At 36.6% G+C, this 24,588-nt stretch overlaps 2 protein-coding genes and 1 non-coding gene across 3 annotated transcripts; all 3 read left to right on the forward strand.

The window, feature by feature from the left end:
* Positions 1 to 204: 204 nt before the first annotated feature.
* Positions 205 to 8,323, forward strand: LOC115219173 (probable serine/threonine-protein kinase DDB_G0291350). Its single transcript, XM_029789281.2, has 3 exons — positions 205 to 426; positions 6,656 to 6,744; positions 7,837 to 8,323. The coding sequence occupies exons 2-3, from the start codon at positions 6,686 to 6,688 to the stop codon at positions 8,321 to 8,323; spliced, it is 546 nt and encodes a 181-aa protein (XP_029645141.2). The 5' UTR covers positions 205 to 426; positions 6,656 to 6,685.
* A 173-nt stretch (positions 8,324 to 8,496) lies between these two features.
* On the forward strand, positions 8,497 to 9,012 carry LOC118766128 (zinc finger protein 98-like). Its single transcript, XM_036509412.1, has one exon. It carries the CDS (start codon positions 8,497 to 8,499, stop codon positions 9,010 to 9,012), a length of 516 nt encoding a protein of 171 aa, XP_036365305.1.
* Positions 9,013 to 19,570: 10,558 nt separating this feature from the next.
* On the forward strand, positions 19,571 to 19,689 carry LOC115219586. The gene has a single exon (XR_003882341.1). It is a non-coding gene; the product is annotated as a 5S ribosomal RNA (ribosomal RNA).
* The last annotated feature ends 4,899 nt before the right edge of the window (positions 19,690 to 24,588 follow it).

The following is a 24,588-nucleotide window of genomic DNA, read 5'->3' on the forward strand; positions in this document are numbered from 1 at the left end:
TTTTAATTGGAACAAAGAATAAAGTATAAAAGAAAAGCATATAATAATTAAATAAATGGTTCGCTTCGCAAATAAATTCAAGGGACGTAATTTTCTCAATGAAAAAATGAAAACGGAAACAAAAGGTGAAATGTTCACTATTCTCATAGAATACTCAACCATCTTTTCCTTATCAAATGACTTGTTTAGAATAATTAAAATATTTTTTTATTTTACTTTTTTTTTCCCATATTTTCGTAAACTGTAAAGATTATCCCCTTTGAAATATACACAATGAACAGTAATATTTTTCCTGGAATTTCACAGACGAGGGATTTATTCTCAGGTAACACCGTTTCAATAGAAGAAGGCAAATAAATGTATTGAATAAAAACGATGATGACCAGATAAGTTGAATTGCTGATTTCCTACAATCGTTTACTCCAGGTATTACCATTTGTTTACTGTAAAAGCTTTCGATTTACGTCCTTAAACTTTTCTTTCTAATACTTTTTTCTTCGTCGTGAATATTTAACCCAATTAAAGAAAAAATTTCAGTAACTAACAACGTTTTCATATCTCTTTCATGTCATACACTCCTGTTTAATTGTTGCTTTCTGATTAATTATTTCCAAGAATTCTGTATATCTTACTTACTTAACCTGAATATATACATATAGATATATCAATTTCTTGTATATCCACATTAAGTCAGATAGACAGAATGCTATTATTAACCAATATTGCTTCCGTCGCTAATCACGTATCTCTTTCTGCTTAATTACTCCTATTTTAGCCTTTCTAATTAAGACCCTTTTTAAACAAACTATTTATTTAGACAACGTATTTTCACTCGGATTAAATCCCCTTATTTCTCTTACGAAGAGAAATAATTATGAACCGTTTAATACATCAATATTTCTAAGAGATAACTGATTTATAAGTAAATGACTACGGCTTCTACAGACACTTAACTTCATTTATCCCCTTTTATATACACTCTCTACTATATTTCGGAAAATACATTCAGCGCGTTTGCAAGAATACCCTATTTCAAATGAGGAATATCTATATCACATTTCCTCCTCCTCACCCCAGGGATTGAACTTGAAAACTCTTAACTCTGGTGTAGGTTTTCCACACTATTGTACACTACAGTGCACTTATTTAGTACGACCACAGCTTCTTCTAAACGATATTAGTTCCAAACGATAATTCGCTGAAGTGGATTGCCGTAATTTCCGTTCAGTTCTTTTGATGATCATTAAAATTTATATGATTTAGTCATAAGTCCCATTGTTTAAAAAGTGAATCACATTGAAAATAGGCGCGTTTTTTTTTTTTTTTTTTTTAATCTTAAAGAATGGAGAATTTTCCTTTCGCACGATTTCATTTGCTTTTTACTCGTATTTCCATCTCACATCAAAATATTTACCAGAAAAGGGTTTGTTAACTGTCATATGTTACTAATTCATGCGTGACAGACAGACACACACACACACTATATATATATATATATATATATATATATATGTGTGTGTGTGTGTGTATATATACTTAATGTGTGTGTGTGTGTGTGTGTATATATACTTAATGTGTGTGTGTGTGTGTATATATACTTAATGTGTGTGTGTATATTTTATATACGCATAGTTATGTGTATATGTGTATCTATATATAGGTATGAGTGGGTGGGTGTGTATTGAAAAGTTGATATTTCAGACGAAATAACATAAGTCAACCTTGGTTTAGAGCTTCATGTAAATCCTTGTATATCCAGTGTAAAGATTATGCAATCTCTAGTTTCGAATAAAACATATTTTGTATCCAAATCTCTGGTTTTATTCTGCTCTCATATACGTGTGTGTAGTCTTTCTTTTATTTTTTCATTGGTTTCAGCCAGGGGCTCTGACCATGTTGGGGCACCATCATTGGCATTAATGCTATTTTATTTTAGACTCTTTTCCCAGCTCTGTCTCCAGAATCAGTTCTGGTGATGCAGTGATTTGGACAAAGATGCCCGCCTTTATTTTTCTTGCCACGATGCTGGTTCATCTGGTATCTCAGATAAAGATTTGTCTAAATGTTCTTTGACACATCCACTTCCCATGGATCTATGAGGCCTTTTGAAAAGTCATAAGCCTCTGAACCCTAATCTCCTTACTCTTGCTGGAGAGGATGGGATCTTTGGTTATTATGCAGTGATGTCCAATCCTATCCAGTCCAGTGATTGGTATAGATTTCAGTCCAGAAGTTGGATGCTAGACCTTACACGTTCTTCCAGATATATATATATGTGTATATGTATGTATCACTGCATATCTTTCATGTTTTCTCTCTTGGTAGTAGAGCCTCAGTTCTTTTAGCCTCCCAGCAAATCATCTGTTACATTGGAGCAATCTTGTTGATGTGGTGGCGTTAGAATGCCTTGAGTTCTGCTGCTAGTTCAAACGCTTTATGTTGGCTGTAATTGGGTAATTCAGATGAGCAAGAACAAATGATCCCAGATACTGGAATGATGCATTACCACTCACATGGATTCCCAGGTCATGCTGACTCTGACTATAGGGTCACAATGTGCCCTAGTCCTGTGAATTCTGTTTGTGAGCTGATAGCAAAGTGATTGAAATTTCTCAGTATTGAACAGTATGTTTTCTTCAACCCACTTCTATCTAGTCTTCAAGGCCTTTGACTACTTGTGATACTTTTGCACCATCAGCATTGCCTGGGAAGGCCACCACAATCAGTAGTGGTCCCAGTACAGTACCCTGAGGGACTCCACTTAGAATTAATGTCTTTTCAGAGAGAGTGCCAGTGGCTGCAACTGCTCCAATCTTTTAAAAAGTCATGCAGCTACTCCCTTAGTTTTCCAATTATGCCAAAGTCATGCAGTTTGTGACATATTATCCCTTGATCAACTTTATTAAATGCCTTGGCAAGTTGAGATACAGCACATCCACATTTGAATGATTGACTTGTTTCAGCACCCAGTCAAAGTGTTGTAGGAGCTGATAAGGCACCACTTTCCTTGGCAGAAGCATGTTAGTGAGCATACTCTATTCTTTTAGGAATATAACCAGCTTCCTTCTGAGTTCCATGACTTAGCTACATAAGTTGTCAAAAAGATAGGCCTGTCATTTTTAGCATCTGCACTGCTCCCTCTTTTGTGGATAGGATGTATGATACCTTCTTTTAAGATTTAGGAAAGTTTGCCTCTTGCAAAGAAGCTCAGGAAAAAAATCAGCAGTGGCTTTGTGAGAGATCTCTTGCATGTCTTTAAAAGAATAGCTGGAAAAAACCCATCAGAGCTTGCCACCAAGTTCAAGTTGATCTCATCAATGGCCAGTATTACATCTCTGTAAAAACCATGTTAAAACAGACATTGAGGCTTGGTGCAGTCTTCTGACTTGACAGCATAGAAGATGGGCATTAAATATTGGTTACGATGATGATGAATTGATAGTTGTCTCTTCCCAATGGAAAGGTGAAAACTCCCTGGAATTGTTTATTAAGTATTTCACTTATCCTCCTGGGATCTGTAGTCAGTGATCCCGATCTTGAAGCAGGTTCTTTTGAAAATTTGTAAGGCCTTGTGGTTTGTTTTTATATTTTCAATTACCCTGGTTTCTCTTTCTCTCCTTTCTCTTTCATGAGAGAGGCTGAGTGTGTGTTCATTCTCTACCTCTTTGCGGTCGGGTTTCTCACTGTCATTAATTCCTTTATTTAAGCAATTTGAAATCTTTATTTTTCATCTCATAAGAACTCTCCTGTCTCCAAGAATAATGCTTTTGTATATATTGGTTCTCCTCTCAGGAACAAAAATGCATCTGGCTGGCATTATTGACATAAATTCTCTAAGTTCATATCTGTGTCTTGCATACAGTCTTTTTCACCAATATTGTTTGAGGATCTCTTTTTGAACTAATTTTCTGTTAGCCTTGTAGAAGCCCACAATGCATAGTTTGGGGGCTTCTTGTGTTGTATACATTTTTTTAATCAACTTTGAATCTTACATTGTCAGTACTATTATGTTGTGGTCAGAGAAATTGTTGGCCACACTTTCACATTGTGGATAAGATCCATGTTATTGGCGAAGCAGAGGTCTAAGATGCAGTTCTGGATTGGGAATAGTATTGTTTGTTCCATAAGCATCGTTTCCTGATTCTGTTTGCATGTCATTCCTGAGATTATGTTGCCTTTGGGCCATCTGTTGTTCATGAATTTGGAGCTGTCCTGTGGAGTTATATTTGTGTATTGATCTGGTTTCATTGATACTTCTTTTATCATTCTAAGGCTTCCCCCAAATTTATCATCATGATTTGAGGCATCAGATGGCTGATATAATGTACTTATTACCACATCATGTTGCTTATCTTTACTATAAATATATCACAGACTGAGTTTGTATGTTCAAATTCTTCATTCTCCCTTAGCTTCCCAACTATGTGGTTCTGGGTTCAGTCCCACTGCTTGGCACATTGGCTAAGTGTCTTCTACTATAGCCTCAGGCCAACCAAAGCCTTGGAGACAAAAAAACTGAAAGATGCCCGTCATACATACATACATATATATATATGTGTGTGTATGTATGTATGTTTGTGTTAGTCCCCCACCATCGCTTGACAACTGATGTTGGTGTGTTTACATCCCTGTAACTTACGGTTTGGCAAAAGAGACTGATAGAATAAGTACTAGGCTTACAAAGAATAAATCCAAGGGTCGATTTGTTCAGCTAAAGACAATGCTCCAGCATGGCTGCCGTCAAATGGCTGAAACAAATAAAATAATTTATATGAACAGAAAATAAAGGAAATCACAAATGCGTGAGGCTGTGAATGCTGCTTTGAAAATCAGCTCAGTTACCCTTTTGAAGACAGGAAAAAGTGGTTGATAAGCCTGGTGGGTTTTTTTCTCTGTAGAGATTTTTACCTGTCTTCTAAAGAGTATTTACCCAATTTTCTAAGCTGTCTCTATGGCCATCCTGTGTTCAAGAATCCCTTTATATTCTGTAGAATACTGAATATTTTTATTGGGCGACGAAATTCATCGATTTAAGAGATATGGCTGTTATTTCTAGCACATGCCAACACGACCCTCCTCGTTTGTTTATCAATATCGATTGCCAGATCAAACTGGGCCTGGTGCAGCCTTCTGGCTTCCCAGACCCCAGTTGAACCGTCCAACCCATGCTAGCATGGAAAGCGGACGCTAAACGATGATGATGATGATGATAATGCAGCAAATGATTTCAGCTCAAAAGAGAGCATAGGATTGGTTAAAATTCGAAAAATTAAACTACGTTAAACAAACGAATTACAAATTTATCAAAAAAGCCAAGTGAAAATAATGTTTTCTTTTGACACATTCTACCAGTATACGAAGTTTCAAATTGTTTAGTTAACTAGAAATTGTGTTGAATTCTGTCTATCAAAAGGAAAAGATCCTAAGTTTGTTTGCAATGTGTGTGTGTGTGTGCCAGTTATGAAACACTGGTGTCGGCCACAACTATGATCTCACTTGATGTGACAGGTCTTCTCAAGCACGGTATTTGGTGATATGCTGTGATTGAGAAGACCTGTCGAGCCAAGTTTGATTGTAGCCATAGCTGATGCCGGCAGCATGTAAAAAGCACCCACTACATTCCTGGAGTGGTTCGTATTAGGAAGGGCATAGAGCCATAGAAAACAATGCTGAATTAGATTAGAACCTTGTGCAGCTTACCAGTTTTTCAGTCAAATCATCCAACCCATACCAGCATGGAAAACGGACATTAAATGATGACAATGATCTGTATGTATATATATATATATATATATATATATATATATACAACAAGTGCAGTGTGGAAGGTGTTTATAGGCCATTTAAGAAACACACAAAAACTGTTAGATTCACTTCAACATTTAAATTTAATTAGCCAAAATATTTTCATCGCTTTGAGACCGCGACCTGTTCACTGACAAAATTCCGTGCTGCACCTTCCATGCTGCAATTGTTTTCGTTCCAACACACAATCTCAGATCAGGTCACTTGCTATGCGAGTACATCTCCGTAATATAATATATATATATATATATATATAGGCGCAGGAGTGGCTGTGTGGTAAGTAGCTTGCTAACCAACCACATGGTTCCGGGTTCAGTCCCACTGCGTGGCATCTTGGGCAAGTGTCTTCTGCTATAGCCCCGGGCCGACCAATGCCTTGTGAGTGGATTTGGTAGACGGAAACTGAAAGAAGCCTGTCGTATATATGTATATATATATATATATATATGTATGTGTCTGTGTTTGTTCCCCTAGCATTGCTTGACAACCGATGCTGGTGTGTTTACGTCCCCGTCACTTAGCGGTTCGGCAAAAAGAGACCGATAGAATAAGTACTGGGCTTACAAAAAGAATAAGACCCGGGATCGAGTTACTCAACTAAAGGCGGTGCTCCAGCATGGCCGCAGTCAAATGACTGAAACAAGTAAAAGAGTATATATATATATCAGCCTTCACTAGCACCACAACTTCGAGCTTGCATAAAAGTCAGCCTCTCTGAACGTCGTCCAACCCAAGCAAGCATGGAAAAGTGGACATTAATATGATGTTGATGGATGGTGATGATGATATAAATACCACACATGCACACACAAAATCGTTATTCATTTATTTATTTATTTATTTATTGCAGATTTTCTGAAACCTTTTATTGGGTGGAAAGATGCATCCTTCAAACTCAATGATGCGAGACAACTTAGGCTCTCGTCCGTCACCTGAATGGTAAGTAGCAGAGTTTATACTTTAACCCTTTAGTATTTAAACCGGCCATATCCGGCCAAAATAGTTAATCTGTTTTATGTTCAAACTGACCAGATCCAGGCTCTCACAGCTACCCTACAATGTTATTCTACATTAAGTAATTACACTGTCAAGATCTTGAAGATATGAGATAATGCATGACTTATTCAAATCAATGGGAATCAATAGGCATTATGTTTGATAGAATAACCTGAATGCTAAAGGGTTAATCTTCAATATCAACCTGGCTAATACATGTACATGTCTGTGTGTCTGTGAGATGCGGACAGAAAGGAAAATGTAATAATAGTAATATAGGAGCAATGTCTACCAATAATACTATCTTTTATCTTTTACTCATGGCCATCCTGGGGTACCAGCTTGGAGGGGTTTTTTGTTGAACAAATCACCTCTACACCTGTACCAAAAATTTCTGCATATTTTTTATCCTAATTTACCCTTAACCCTTTCATTACTGTATTTATTTTGAGATGCTCTGTGTTTCTTTCAATTACTTCAAATATAGCAAAGAATTTAGTAAAATAACTTGGCTATCATTAAGCTAGTGTTAGGAACATAAATTGTGACTAAGGTTTGGTGGAAGATTTTAATTAAAGACTTATGAAAACAAGTCATTTGTACTCAGAGCCAGAGCCGGTTTCAGCCGAGTTGGTACCGAAAGGGTTAAAACACTACAAGACTTTAACCCTTTAGCATTTAAACCCCAAATATTGTACCTGTCCTTTGTTCAAGCTGACCTGATCCAGCCTCTCATACCTGCCCTACAATGTCATTCTAAAAATGAAAAACTGCATGATTGAAATCATGAAACTATGAGGAAAAGCATGATGCATGATTAATTCAAAACAATCTTTTACTTGTTTCAGACATTAGACTGTGGCCATGCTGGGGCACTGTGAATAATTAAGTATAACATTTGTCAGAATAATCTGAATGTTAAAGAGTTAAAAGTTAATGAGTTTTGTGTGTCAACTTTGTAAAAATTTGAATAGTTTTGACAAAAAAAAATATATCAGACTCTATTTGTTGTTTTGTTTTTTTTTTCTTTTTAAGGCTCCTTGGCTCAGAGAAGTCGCCCATGCATGACAGTGGTGTTTACGGCTCACTCGGCAAGCAGATGTATCCTCAGGGAAGTATGATGCAGAATTACAAAGCAATCCGCTGCAAAGTGTCTCACTGTACCCTCTGCGGAAACACTTTTGCACAGAGTTTGTTCCATAAAGACCCAGGACGTCCTTCGGCCAGCGAAAAGCACTGCGAATCTTGTCGAAAGGAGATAATTTTGCGGAATTACCATCGGCCCCATCGCAGCCAGCCTCCCCCGACCCACATGCATTTGCCTCACCTTCCTACCAATTTATCACAGCTTTCTCAGCGCATGTCCCAAAACAGTTGCTGCAACAACAGCAATGGCAGCACTCCTAATAGCAGCAACAACAACACTAACAATAATAACAATAACAACACAACAGAAGACATAATATTTCTAACGCCAACGGTCGCAATGGAGTTGGTGACAGTTCGATGGGAAATTCTTTAGTGAATCCTTTACCAACAAAACCACAACAGCAGCTCCCCCATGCTGATCACACCCCATCACCACCACCACCTCAGCATCCAACGCCGCCGACATCAACAACCACTGCTCTACCACCACCGCCGCCACCGCCATCATCATTGTCATCGACGCCGTCACCAATATCTCAGGTCATGATGCCAGCAGCACAGTCTTCAAAACCCAGCCCGTTTCCGAGCAAGTTCTTTCACTGCGACATTTGTGGTCGTGCTTTTGCACTGATAGGCAACATGCAAAAGCACAGGAAACTACACTCAGGGGAGAAACCATTCCCGTGCGAGGTCTGTGGCAAAACCTTCGGCCTCCGCGGCAACCTACAGAAGCATCGGATTATCCACACTGGCGAAAAGCTGTTCCAGTGCAACGTCTGCGGCAAGGCTTTTGCCCTTCGCGGCAACATGGAGAAACACAAAATCATTCATACAGGACTGAAACCGTTTAGTTGCGAGATCTGTGGCAAAGAGTTTTCACTCCGAGGCAATCTTCAGAAACATAAAATCATCCATTTATCTGACAGTGTCCGCAACATTTCTAGCCGTAAACCTTTCCACTGTGATATATGTGGCAAGAATTTCTCTCAGAACCACACTTTGCAAAGCCATCTGCAATCCATACATGGATCAGATACCTGTCAAGTGTCTTGTCCTAGTTAAAAAGAAAAGTAACTATTATGTTTGTTTTTTTTTCCAAAGAAGATTGAATATTGTTTAAATTTTTATTTGTGTGTGAAGAAGAGGAGGATGGTGTGTGTGTATAAATATATAGATTATTTATATATATATATATATATGAATCATATATGTATAAATATATAGATTATTTATATATATATATATATATATATGAATCATATATGTATAAATATATAGATTATTATATATATATATATATATACATATATGAATCATATATGTATAAATATATAGATTATTTATATATATATATATATATGAATCATATATGTATAAATATATAGATTATTTATATATATATATATGAATCATATATGTATAAATGTATAGATTATTTATATATATATATATATATATGAATCATATATGTATAAATATATAGATTTTTATATATATATATGAATCATATATGTATAAATATATAGATCATTTATATATATGTATATATGAATCATATATGTATAAATATAGATCATTTATATATATATATATAATTATAAATCATATATGTGTATGTATATATATATATATATATAAAAATATAAATCATATGTGTATGTATATATATATATATATATAAATATAAATCATATATGTGTATGTATATATATATATATATGATCATATATGTATAAATATATAAATCATATATATATATATATATATCTATATATATATATATATAAATATAAATCATATGTGTATGTATATATATATATAAATCATATATGTATAAATATATAATCATATATATATATATATATATATATATATATATATATATTTATTATAAATATAAATCATTAATGTGTGTGTGTGTGTATATATATATATATAAATCATATATATATGTATATAAGGTATATGTATGTATGTTTACAAAAAAATATGGCTGCATGCCGAAAGTAAAAAAAGAACAGTGTTTAAATTAAAAGCCCAATAAATATAAAAGAATGAATATGAAACAGACACAGGCATACAGTGACATTTTTATATATATATATATATATATATATATACACACACACACATACATGCGTAATATATTATTTATGTATACTTATATATGTACATATAAATTAAATATAATTATAATTAAGGGTTAATTGCAACAAGTTGCTCAAATCCACATACCGAAAATATTAGAAATAGCAGTCAAATTGATCACTATTTCCTCTACTACTTTTTATTAGTAGAGGAAATAGTGATCAATTTGACTGCTGTTTCTAATATTTTCGGTATGTGGTTTTGAGCAACTTGTTGCAATTAACCCTTAATTATAATTATTGTAACCCTTACCAAATATGGTCTTTTCCATACCAATAAATCTACTAGGTGAAATTTATTAATTTTATTAAATTAATTATATTCCACCCTTTTTTACGTATTAAATTAAATATATATATATATCATACACACACGCAATTTCATATATGTAATAGATAAGGATAAATGTATACATTTATATATATATAAAACATGTGTTTGTATATATATATATATATATATATATATATACGGAGTGGTTGGCGTTAGGAAGGGCATCCAGATGTAGAAACTTTGCCAGATAAGACTGGAGCCTGGTGCAGCCTTCTGGCTTCCCAGATCCCCGGTTGAACCGTCCAACCCATGCTACCATGGAGAACGGACGTTAAACGATGATGATGATGATGATATATATATATATAATATATATATATATATATATATATATATATACATCATTTGTATATATATACATCAAGTTCCTGACTTGATGAAAATTCATTCCTAATTATTATCCAGCAATCTAGAGCTTGTTAATTGGATGTTATTTTCCCATTAAAAAAAATTGGGGGCAGCAAACGAAAATCATTGTGTAAGACGGCCACATTAGTGTCTGTCGGGTGATGGCAGAATGACTGCTGATTTGAAGCAAGTACAACAAACAGTGAGCAAAAGGAGGCTGGAGTTTTGCCAACTCACAGCAATATGATTTAGCCCTTGGCTTGGGCGACAGGCTTGTATGTCTGCTCATGCATCGTTTCTGTGCTGCATGCATTGAATTTTGCTCAGAGTTAAATAACATCAACTGAAATTTTCAAGAAAAATAATTTCATTTTGCTTCAAAATTTCTTGTAAATTGAAGGTTTAGAAAACAAGAACTGCTCATGTGTGTGCATATATATATATATATATATATATATATATATATATATATATACACATAGATATATATATATATATATACACACATAGATATATATACATATAGATATATATACATACATATATATACATATGTATATATATATACATACATATATATATATATATACAGACACACACACATATATATATATCCATATATATATATGTGTGTGTGTGTGTGTGTAAAGGGAAAAAACAAAAGACGAAGGCAGGTGGAGTACAAACAAACAAATGTATTAGTATAACGCTCAGGAATAGAAAAAGTCTTTTACATTTCGAGCCTATGCTCTTCGACAGAAAGATACACAGAAAAAAAACAAGGAAACAAAAAAATGCGTGTAGTAGCTAGCGATCTATCATGAAGTCCTGACTTCACACAATGTACTTGCATTCAGTATGTGTGTATGTATATATATGTATATATATATATATATAAATATATGTAATAGATATGGATAAATGTATACATTTACATATATATAAAATGTGTATGTGTTTGTATATATATATATGTACACACACACACATATATATTTATTGTGTGTGTGTAAGTATATGTATTTAAATGTATAACCCATGTCAGCATGGAAAAAGAGACATTGAATAATAATAATGATAATAATTGTGCGTGTGTGTATATATATATATATATGTTTGTATCTTGGTGGCCTTAATTCCATTTCTCCAATAATGCTGGTATTTCTGAATTTCAGAAAGAAGAAAGAAAAAAATAAAAACACACCCAAAATTGTAATTTTTCATGGTATTCCTTACATAATCTAATGAAACAATTTGGATATTCCCTAACTATAACAGTTCAAAATATAAAATTTTAATTTAAGGTGGGGGTGGGGTTATTTTTTTGTTATTATTATTATTATTATTATTATTAAGGTGGTGACCTGATAGACTTGTTAGCACTCCGGGTGAAATGCTTAGCGGTATTTTGTCTGTCACTATGTTCTGAGTTCAAATTCCACCGAGGTCAACTTAGCCTTTCATCCTTCCAGGGTCGATAAATTAAGTACCAGTGAAAAACTGGGGTCGATGTAATCGACACATCCCCTCCCCAAAATGGCTGCCCTTGTGGCAAAATTTGAAACCATTATTATTATTATTATTATTATTATTATTATTATCACTCCACCAGCAGGAATATACACATTCTCAATGGATGTGTTTCACTTTTATATGAATACTTCTAAGCACTGTATAGATGTATGTGTGCGCATTTGGCTGTGTGTGTGTATGTGTGTGGTAATTTCTAAATGTAAAAAGGAAAAAAAAGATTTTAATAAATGAACAAATCTCATTGAAAATTATAACAATCAATGTAAAGAGACAAACGCAAAAAGAAAGTATAATTAAAAAATGAGAAAATTAAATGAAAATTAATGACAAAAATGATAATAATAATAATAAAACTTGGAAAAAAATTTTTTTTTTTTGCCATTTTTGTTATATTTAAATGAAATGTTATTTCAAATCTTGCAAACTTTAACCACTTCTACCCTACTCTGTGCTGTGCCTTTAATTTATGACTGTTTTTTTACAAGCTGCAGGGAAATGGAGTTCAGGAATAATAAATTAGTAGGTCAATGGGCTGAGAGACTTGGTTAAGCATTGATACGATCTGAGCTTAAAATCTTACTCAGCTTGACTGTCTCATGCATCGACCATGTTCGGATAGTGCTTTTTACATACCGCCTGCACAAGGAGCCAGTCAGGCGACACTGGCATTGCCTGACTGGCTCCCCGTGAAGGTGGCACATAAAAAGCACCATCATACATATATTTATTTACACAAACATACATGTACTCATATATGTACTCACCAGGCACATACCATCAGTAATTACTCAGGGTAGGCAGTTGGTGACGTTTATGTAGTAAAACACAAAAGAAATAAGCAAAACGCAAGCGCACGGCTGAGTTGTAGGCAGATTTACTTCTGCCTTTATAACACATAAGGAAAACGGTGTTGTAGGAGTGTACGCAGCATGTGTACTACAGCAGTACTATGCATAGCTTTAATACTGAGATTGAAAGGCAGGGACGAATTATGCCTAACTAATCTACAAAGAAATAAAATATTTTCCATTTTATGCATAGTAATCAGAGTAACCTTCATAATGTTATTGAATTAGGTGCATATTTTGCCATAAAAGGAAAATGTTCCTATCGATCTATCTCATTCAGGGTATGCACTGCCTACCTTGCCTACCCAGGCGGCACGTCCCTGGTACTCACACACAAACACATTTTTATATATATATATGGTGGTTGTCTACTCCTTATGCAGAGCTTGACCACATCCTGCATCTACACCTTAGAACCATCATGTCATCTCATGTGGCTTTTTAAACCAGACAATGTTATGAAAAAGACACCCACATTGATTGCATATCCAACTTGGAGCACCAAGAGCTGCAGTTAAGTTCTTCTCTTTGTGGATCTTAAAATGTCTTTTGAGGCTTCTGTTAGATTTGCAGACCATCTGGCATACATTGCATTGAAAGGTGTGCACAGACATATAGGCATAATATATGTAAATATAGTACAGCTCCCTGGCTTATCAGCTCCAGTCAAACTATCTGATCCATGCCAGCATGGAAAACGGATTCTAAACAATAATGATGTGTGTGTGTATATATATATATACACAGTAGAACTTCGGTTTTCGAATAACTCTGATCATGAATCGTACTTTATCTCCTGTCTTTCTCATATTCATTTAATACAGTAGCACCTCAGTTTACAAATGCCTCTGATCACAAATAAATCGTGCTTTATATATATATGTATATAAAGCACAATTTATTTGCAATCAAAGGTGTTCGAAAACCAGGTACTACTATATACATATGTATAATATAATATAGGTGTGTGTGTGTTTTTTTGTATCTTGGGTGGGTCATTTTGCCAATGATAAACACATGCACTAGTTTTATTTTATTCGTTTTATTATTATTAGTCAATTCTTTAACATGTAATCAATTAACTAATTGATTAATTAATCCTTCTATCACTCAGTCATGTTATTGATGAGGTTGCACATGGTAGCAAAAGGACTTTGGACATATCTAGATTATTGATTGATTGACTAATAATAATAAATGAAGTGAAATAGAACTGGTGCATGTGTTTATTATTGGCATAATGACCTCCCCAAGATACAACAAAATTTGTTTCAACTCGAGTTCACTTAAAAAATCTTACAAAAGTGACATATATGTACGAGTGCATGTGTATACACACACACACACATGCAAAAAATTTCATCTGACCCATGCAAGCTTGAAAAAGTAGATGTTAAATGATGATAATACACCCGCATGCTTGTGTGTGTGTGTGTATAGACTGTTGAAAATTTTTGTTTTCCATGTCATGTATATATTGGTGTATACACATAAATCATATTGGTGTATATATATATATATATATATTACTTTTTACTCTTTTATTTGTTTCAGTCATGTGACTGTGGCCATGCTGGAGCACCACCTTTGGTCGAGCAAAGCGACCCCAGGACTTATTCTATGTAAGCCTAGTACTTATTCTATCGGTCTCTTTTGCCGAACCGCTAAGTTATGGGGGCGTAAACACACCACCATCGGTTGTCAAGTGATGTGGGGGTGACAAACACAGACACACAAACATATACACACACACACACATATATATATATACATATATACGACGGGCTTCTTTCAGTTTCCCTCTACCAAATCCACTCACAAGGCTTTGGTCGGTCTGAGGCATATAGTAGAAGACACTTGCCCGAGGTGCCACACAGTGGGACTGAACCAAGAGCCATGTGGTTCGTAAGCAAGCTATATATATATATATACATATGTGAGCATTACACGTGTGTAATGTATATATATGTGTGTCTATATATATATATATATATATATATATATATGCATTAAAGCTGTATAATGCATATGGTGGTATAATGGGATTGGGTGTTAATGACATCATTGGGGTTTTTTTCCCCTGTTTGCAAAACACATATTTGTATACATGTGTTAAAAAGCAATCTGCCATTCAATGGTTCTCTCTAATCATTAAATGCCAGTTTAACATATTCAGGTTTACCTTATTTTTTTGAAGTGTAAAATGTCAGCATCTTACCCAGTTTTTTTTTTTGTGTTTTTTGCCTTTATCATTTCCAGGGTTTGCAATGCAAGATAAAAAGGACCAATTTTCATTTGTTTTATCCCATCGTTTCCCAATTCCATGTCCTAATTCTACTACTAAAACAAGAGGCAGTTTTTACTGTATACAGATATATGTAAAGTGGTCCCTTCAACTTGGCAGGGAGATAAATGCATTTTAAGAAATAGTCGTTGTGCTATTAACTGTAAGATATGGTCATAAATTCAAATATATCTACAACTTCTCAGTTTTCACTTAAAAAATTTTTTTTTTTTTTTTACCTGATTGATAAAAATTTAATGAAACAGGTTGCTCTTATTACTTCTACAAAGTTGAATGTTTAGTTGATAAAAAAGGACCACTTTGTGTAAAATCAATTTTTGCTTTTATATTAACGAATGTAAAACAATAAAAAATCTCACTGCAATAACCAACGTACTGTTATGTGTGTACATGTTTGCTTGTTTGTTGTACATTTGTTTTTCCATGTTAGCATGTGTATGTTGTGTATGCATGTTTGAGGAAGCAAAAAGAAATCTCTTAATACACTACATATCATCATCATTTAGCGTCCGTTTTCCATGCTAGCATGGGTTGGACGGTTCAACTGGGGTCTGTGAAGCCGGAAGGCTTCATCAGGCCCAGTCAGATCTGGCAGTGTTTCTACGGCTGGATGCCCTTCCTAATGCCAACCACTCTGTGAGTGTAGTGGGTGCTTTTTACATATATATATATATATATATATATTTTTTTTTTTTTTCCTCCTTCCTTTTCTCTTGGAATTTCCTCTGTCTCCTGTTTCTGAAGAAGAGCGTCCGCTTGAAATGTAAAACCACCTTTCTTTCCTTCCCTGAGCATCTGCTAATACTTTGCATGTATCACATCCTCGTGTTGTTTTTTTTCTTGTGTTTGTTCTTCGTTTTTTTAATTTTATTTACTATATTAGAAGCACTCCGTCAGTTATGACGACGAGGGTCCCAGCTGACACGATCAATGGAACATCTTGCTCGTGAAATTAACATACAAGTGGCTGAGCACTCCACAAACACGTGTACTCTTAACGTAGTTCTCAGGGAGATTCAGCATGACACAGAATGTGACAAGGCCGGCCCTTTGAAATACAGGTACTACTCATTTTTGCCAGCTGAGTGGACTGGAGCAACGTGAAATAAAGTGTCTTGCTCAAGGACACAACATGCCACCGGGAATTGAACTCACAACCTTACGATCGTGAGCCGAATGCCCTAACCACTAAGCCACACGCCTTCACATTACTATATGATATATATATGTGGAGGCGCAATGGCCCAGTGGTTAGGGCAGCAGACTGGCAGTTGTAGGATCGCGGTTTCGATTCCCAGACTGGGCGTGTGTGTTTATTGAACGAAAACACCTAAAAGCTCCACGAGGCTCCGGCAGGGGGTGGTAGTCCCTGCTGTACTCTTTCACCACTCTTTCTCTCTTTCTTCTGTTGGCCTGCTCGCTTAGCCAGCGGGGAGGCGTCGTTCGAAGGCTAAAACAATGCGAACGCATTGTGACCAGCGATGTGTAGCAACATCTGATGGTCTGGTCGGTCACGTGATATATATGTGTAGGTGCAGGCGTGAGGGAGTAGTAAGAAGTTTGCTTCCCAACTACATGGTTCTGGTTTCAGTCCCACTGTACAGCACCTTGGTCAAGGGTCTTGTACTATAGGCGCAGGCCAACCAAAACATTGCAAGTGGATTTGGTAGACAGAAACCGAAAGAAGCCCATCATATGTATATGTGTGCGTCTGTGTGGTGTTGGTGTGTTTACATCTTTGTAACTTAGTGGTTTAGCAAAAGAGATTGATGGAATAAATACCAGACTTAAAAATATAAGTTCTGGAGTCGATTCATTTGACTAGAATTCTTCAAGGAGATGCCCCAGCATGGCCATAGTCTAATGACTGAAACAAGCGAACGATAAAATATATATATGTGTGTGTGTGTCATTTCATACCGTAAATCCTTGAGTATAATCCACATTTTTTCCCCAAAATTTAAAGGTCAAAATCCCTAGTGCGTACTATTTACGAGGTTAATAAGGAAAAATATTTTGTAAGCAATGTCCGAGTCTCTATTTGCCGTCTGGCAATGTTTATTCAGACGCATTTTGTGGTGTCGGGCGTGAAAATACCTCAAGCTAAGCCTGAAAGCAATGAAGTCATAAAAGAATCATCCATAACTTGCAGTAAGCAACATTTACTAAACGTTATTACTGTTATTTCTTTATTTTCTGCAAACAAAATGCACAAAAAAGCTACACGTTTGCATTATGTTATATATTCAGTAATAAAGGACGTTACCATATACATTTCTACAAACCAAAGACGTTATATAGACCTCCTTGACTCAAGTTAGAGAAGGGGTGCGTATTATACACAAGGTTTAGGTTTTTCAGAGGTACAGCCCCCAAAAATCCCCTGCGTATTATACTCAAGGGCGGACTATACTCCAGGATTTAAGGTAGACACAGCATTTAAATGTGAGCTATTAAGAATTTTATTCTGTGAGAACACAATAATTTAGCATATTTATAAATCATGCCTTATGTCTGCAAGCAATCCTTAAGGCTCCAATACACAGCATGGCTGATCTTCGAAAAAAAAAGAACCGAGAAAGGACGCTGGTCTATGAGAAAGAAGTACAAGGAAGGCAGAACAAGAAGACGAAAGGTAAAAAAAAATGAGAGAAAGGAAAGCCAAGAGTTGCGTCCCCTTTATTGAAATCTTAATGTAGCAAATATCTACTAACTAGCAGTATCGCCCGGCGTTGCTCGGGTTCGTTTCGACCCTTTAGAATTGGAATTTTTGAAAAGTAAAAATTTTGCATTATTGCAACAACAGTTCCCTATAACATTCTACAACTTCTCAGAACTCAGATTAATTCTTCAGCAAATACTGCTGAGATTGAATATTCTTTCCTATGCGCAACCCCTCAACATCTAATTCCAATATCTACGCTTCCAGATAGGAGATTTCTGAAGTCAGCTGTCGAAATTTGAAACAAACATGAAGAGACTGTCACAAGAAACATCTTGGCCAAAAAAGAAACCAGATTTTAAAAACTTGTCTGCATAAACATCTTATGTCACGCATGTCACTGGAAATGTAGAGGACCAATGATTGATCCACTGGAATCTTATGACCATTGATGTAGTTATTCCCAGACCGGGCGTTGTGAGTGTTTATTGAGCGAAAACACCTAAAGTTCCACGAGGCTCCGGCAGGGGATGGTGGTGATCCCTGCTGTACTCTTTCACCACAACCTTCTCTCACTCTTACTTCCTGTTTCTGTTGTACCTGTATTTCAAAGGGCCGGCCTTGTCACTCTCTGTGTCACGCTGAATATCCCCGAGAACTACGTTAAGGGTACACGTGTCTGTGGAGTGCTCAGCCACTTACACGTTAATTTCACGAGCAGGCTGTTCCGTTGATTCGGATCAACTGGAACCCTCGTCGTCGTAACCGACGGAGTGCTTCCATATTCCCAAATACATTACATAACACACACACACACATCTCCACATTTCTATTCTGCTGTATCAGTCAGACTATCAGATGTTGTTTTATGACGAAAGAGCGAGACCTCTGAGATATGTTGTGACTGCGAAGACCTGACAAATGAAACTGAGCACTGTATACAATAATTTCATTATTATTATTTTTTTATGGTTGAAATACACCGAAAAATGGCGACACAGCAGTCAAAAAATCGTAAAAAATAGAGATTTTTCATAGAAAAAAAGCACCTTTTTGATGTAAATAATTTTTGGTGTTAACACGGTCCGATCTGAATTTTTTCTTCTACGGAAGGAAGAGCAAGCCTTCTTCTATTATACTCTCAATTTTGGTCAACTTGAGCCGCAGGGTCTCAGAGGAAATAGTGTTAGTTGAAGGCTACCAAACCTGTCACACACAGACAACTTCAGCTTTATATATATAGATTCAAGAGGAAGGAGGCTAAAGTTTGTGAAACAACGGGCTCAATCTGGAGATTAGTTTCTTTTTCCGCCTTCCCTCATTCCACCTTTTGCTTTCACCTTTCTCTCGCTTTTTCTTAGACCAATGTTCTTTTCTCAGTTTTTCAGATAAGACCAACCAGAGCCATGCTGAGGGCACCACCTTGAACAATTTTAGTCAAATGCTTACGGCCATATCATGTTGAAAACACCGGTTCTCGTCCTATCACTGAAGTTAAGCAACGTGGAGCCTAGTTAGTACTTAGATGGGTGACCGCTTGGGAAACCTAGGTGCTGTAAGCGTCACACACTTTGAGACTGATAGAATAAGTACTAGGCTTACAAAGAATAAGTCCTGGGGTCGATTTGCTTGACTAAAGGCGGTGCTCCAGCATGGCCGCAGTCTGAAACAAGTAAAAGAGTAAATGAATCAATCCCAGAATTTATATTTTTTGAATCTGGTATTTATTCTATCAGTCTCTTTTGCTGAACCACTAGGTTACAAGTCAGAGGTGGGGGACAAACACACATGCATATATATATGATGGGCTTCTTTCAGTTTCCATCTACCAAATACCATGTGTATTCAAGTATGAGGGATTGCCTTGAGACACAAGACATGATATATAAATATGCCAAACTATTGTGTTCCCACTGCATGAAACTGTTGGTAGCTCATTTTTAAATTCTCTTTACTCTTTTATTTGTTTCAGTCATTTGACTCTGGCCATGCTTGAGCACCGCCTTTAGTCGACCAAGTCGACCCTAGGACCTATTCTTTGTAAGCCTAGTACTTACTCTATTGGTGACTTTTGCTGAACCACTAAGTTATGGGGACATAAACACACCACCTTCGGTTGTGAAGTGATGTTGGGGGAACAAATACAGAGACACAAACATATGCACACACATACATACATACATATATATATATATATATATATATATATATATATATACATATACATATATACGACGGGCTTCTTTCAGTTTCTGTCTACCAAATCCACTCACAAGGCTTTGGTCGGCCCAAGGCTATAGTAGAAGTCACTTGCCCAAGGTGTGATGCAGTGGGACTGAACCTGGAACCATGTGGTTTGTAAGCAAGATACTTACCACACAACCACTCCTGCACCTATACTGTGTCTATATTAAATCATATTTATCTCATTGGATGGAGTGTTTTTTTTTGCTTGTTTATCCTCCAAATAATGAAACAATAAACTCTATGTGTATGTATGTATGTATATATATTTGTGTGTATATATATGTGTGTGTATATATATATATATGTATATATATGCATATGTGAGTGGTGCATGGCTAAGTGGTTTGGGTCCTGCACTCACGATTGCGAGATTACGATTTCAATTTGTAGTCCTGGTGGTGCATTATGTTCTTGAGCCAAACACATCAACTCATGTTGCTCTGCGATCACTCTGACACCTGATGTATGGTACACAGCACACCTGTTCAGATAATGTCGATATGATGGAGAGAGCGAGCTAATGTGTGGCACGAACCATTGATCACTATAAACAAATCATTTGTGCAGGTCACTTGACAAAAACTGAACATCCTCAATGAGAGTCCATCATCTATACGTGTCTATCATCATCATTATCATCATTTAATGTCCATTGTCCATGCTGGCATGGGTGGGACAGTTTGACAGGGCTGGCATGCTGGAAGACTGCACCAGACTCCAGTCTGATTTGGCATGGTTTTCTACAGCTGATACCCTTCCTAACGCCAACCGCTCCGAGTGTAGTGGGTGTTTTTACGTGCCACTGGCACAGGTGCCATTTGTGTGACACTGGTATCTGTCACAACTGCGATTTTGCTCGGTTTGATGGGTCTTCTGAAGCATGACATAATGCCAAAGGTCTTGGTCATTGCCTCCATAAGGCCCAACACTTGAAAGGAACTCAGCCACTTTATATATATATATATATATATATATATATATATATATATATATGGATGGAAGCACTCCGTCGGTTACGACGATGAGGGTTCCGGTTGATCCGATCAACAGAACAGCCTGCTCGTGAAATTAACGTGTAAGTGGCTGAGCACTCCACAGACACGTGTACCCTTAACATAGTTCTCGGGGATATTCAGCGTGACAAGACCAGCCCTTTGAAATACAGGTACAACAGAAACAGGAAGTAAGAGTGAGAGAAAGTTGTGGTGAAAGAGTACAGCAGGGATCACCACCATCCCTGCCGGAGCCTCATGGAGCTTTAGGTCTTTTCGCTCAATAAACACTCACAACGCCCGGTCTGGGAATGGAAACCGTGAGTCCGCTGCCCTAATCACTGGGCCATTGCGCCTCCATGATATATATATATATATAATAACAATTTAATAAATAAAACATATGCATGCATACATACATATATGTACATACCTACATCTATATATATATATATACATGCATATATATATATATGAGTACAGGACACCACAAATAAACGTAGAACACAACGAGAAATGAAAACATAAATTCAAACAAGGAAATGGCCTTTTTTTAACAACGAAAAAACAGAGTACAAGACAAACAATGCAAGGAATATTCCCCTTCATCAGCTGCCCCTGGTTCGACTCAATGCGTGTTTCAAAGGTAAGGGCAGAACACAATCCGGCTGAAGCAGTCCTTCCTGCAAAATGAATTAAATAAAATTCTTTTGCAGAATTGTTTCTCGTTTCTCTTTTTCTCCAAGTAAGTTTTTATTATATATATGTGTGTGTGTATATATGTATATATATATATCTATATATATATATATATATAATGTAATGTATGTGTGTAGGTGCGGGTGTAACTGGTTGGTTAAGAAGCTTGCTTTCCAACCATGAGGCTTTGGATTCAGTCCCACTGTATAGCACCTTGGGCAAGTATTTACTTTTATAATGCTGGTCAGACCAAAGCTTAGTGAGGGAATGGAAACTGAAAGGAGCCCTTCATGTATGTGTGTGTAACTTTGTCTTGACATCATAGGATTGTTATAAATGAGTACCACCATTACACAAGTGGAATCCCTCATTTTCCATTGTCCATCAAAATGTGTTTGGTCATGGGGGTCTATTATCTTGCTTCAAGGCAGGTTAGGATTTGCAACAGGAAGGGCATCCACTTATAGAAAAATCTGCCTTCATGAATTCCATCTCACCCATACAAGTCTGGAAAAGTGGATGTTAAATGATGTTAATGATGAATGTCAACAGAGATTTCTTTTTCTTTCTTTTACCATTTTACTCGTTTCTTCATAAGTTAAGTTAATTATTTGGCTCAAAAAGCTAAAAGCAAGGCCATGTAGGGGGACATGGACTTATGTACAGGGTGGTGTTCATCGAAAGAGTTCAGGCCATTTGTGGTCAAGGGAGACTTTGAACCGAGCGGTCGCTGGCATCTTCACTATCTCGTCCGGCAGCTTATTCCATGGATCCGCAACCCGGACGGAGAAAGCCCCTCTCCTTCGATTGAGATGAAATCGTCGCAGATAGAGCTTTTCGGAGTGACCCCGCAGCTGACGCTCTGGAGCAGGAGTGAAGAACAGCTCTTTCGAGAGTTTACACGGCGTTTTTCATAAGTTTCTATCTGATTGATCTGAGCCATGCATTCCTACTCATTTTTCTGTGGCAGATTTTACCCATTTGTTTTCCTCATGGCTTCCACTATTTCATTATCCTTGGACTCACTGGATTTTCTACAAGTCATGTACTTTTAAAACATTTTTTTTTTCTTCCTTTCATAAGAAAACACTTCACCCTCTGCGTGTGCTCACATCTGTCACATTCCGTTTGCCTTCCCATGTGCATCACCTAACTTCATTTCTTTTACCAGTTCCTCACCATACTAAAGACATTTCTTCCAACCTCCTTGGACTTTCTGCCAGTGTTATGTAATCTCTTTCTATATATAAAGCTGAAGTTGTCTGTGTATGGCAGGTTTGGTAGCCTTCAACTAACACTATCTCCTCCGAGACCCTGCGGCGCAAGTTGACCAAAATTGAGAGTATGATAGAAGAAGGCTTGCTCTTCCTTCCATAGAAGAAAAAATTCAAATTGGACCATCTTAACACCAAAAATTATTCTACCTCAATGGCATAGTAACTGAGACAGACAGGTGCAGCCCACCCCAACCTTTGGGCTGGCTGGTGTCCATTCTCCTTTGCTATCATGAGGCATTTTTGGAGCTGGATTTTCTACAGGGAGCATGCCCTTGCTTACTCCCCAACCTCAGTTTCTAGATATGAGTGGTCCCGAGACCAAGTCCTCTACTATGATTGTTAAGAAATGTGGTGGAAAACTAGCTCATGAAAGCAGGGACGCTACTCCTTGAGACCCCTTTCAGAGCCCCCCAACCAAAATAACACACAAACTACTTTCCGCATATGCCCATCTCTAAACATGGATGCAATCTTATATATGCACATACACACCTGGCCCTTTCTTACTTCCCTCATATAACTGCATTCCTACCCTTCATGTCACCCCAACTTTCACCTGTTTACAAGCAAGGTAATATTTCCCGCAGAAGACTAGAAACGAACACCATCACTTGTATAATGATGATGCTCTTTCACAACCATCTCGTGAGACAAGGAAATATATACTCCCCTCTGGATGGGACATCAGAGAGGAGTATATTGCGGGGTTACTCAATTGTCACAGCTGAGTGGACTGGTGCAATGTGAAACGAAGTGTTTTGCTCAAGAACACAACACATGGCCAGGTGCAGGAATCCAAAACAGTTTTACAATCATGAGTCCAACATCCTCCACTAAGCCACGTAACTCCACTATATATATATATATATATATACATATACACATGTATATATATATACACACACATATATATATACACACACATGTATGTATATATGTATTTGCCATGATAGATCGCTAGCCACTACACATTCTTTATTTTCTCTCTTTGTTTCTTTCTGTATTCCTTTCTGTGGAAAAGGTGTAGTTAGGAACACCCAACTTTGAGGCAGTTACTTTTAGGGAGCTACTTTGAGGGTAGTTACTTTACATGATCATTACCACTTCGCCTTACTAGCACTTGTGCTGGTGGCACGTGAAACATTCGAGCGAGGTCGTCGCCAGTGCCACTGGACTGGTTCCTGTGCAGGTGGCACATAAAAAGCACCATTTGGGTGTGGCCGTTGCCAGTACCACAAAACTGGAC

This window comes from Octopus sinensis, linkage group LG14, assembly GCF_006345805.1.
Source record: "Octopus sinensis linkage group LG14, ASM634580v1, whole genome shotgun sequence".
NCBI lineage: Eukaryota > Metazoa > Mollusca > Cephalopoda > Octopoda > Octopodidae > Octopus > Octopus sinensis.

Bases quoted from the DNA above. Each gene is read 5' to 3' on its own strand.
- LOC115219173 (XM_029789281.2), top strand. From the start codon at position 6,686: ATGCATCCTTCAAACTCAATGATGCGAGACAACTTAGGCTCTCGTCCG. The intron at 6,745-7,836 runs GTAAGTAGCAGA...TTTCTTTTTAAG, and splicing joins TCTCGTCCGTCACCTGAATG to GCTCCTTGGCTCAGAGAAGT.
- LOC118766128 (XM_036509412.1), top strand. From the start codon at position 8,497: ATGCCAGCAGCACAGTCTTCAAAACCCAGCCCGTTTCCGAGCAAGTTC.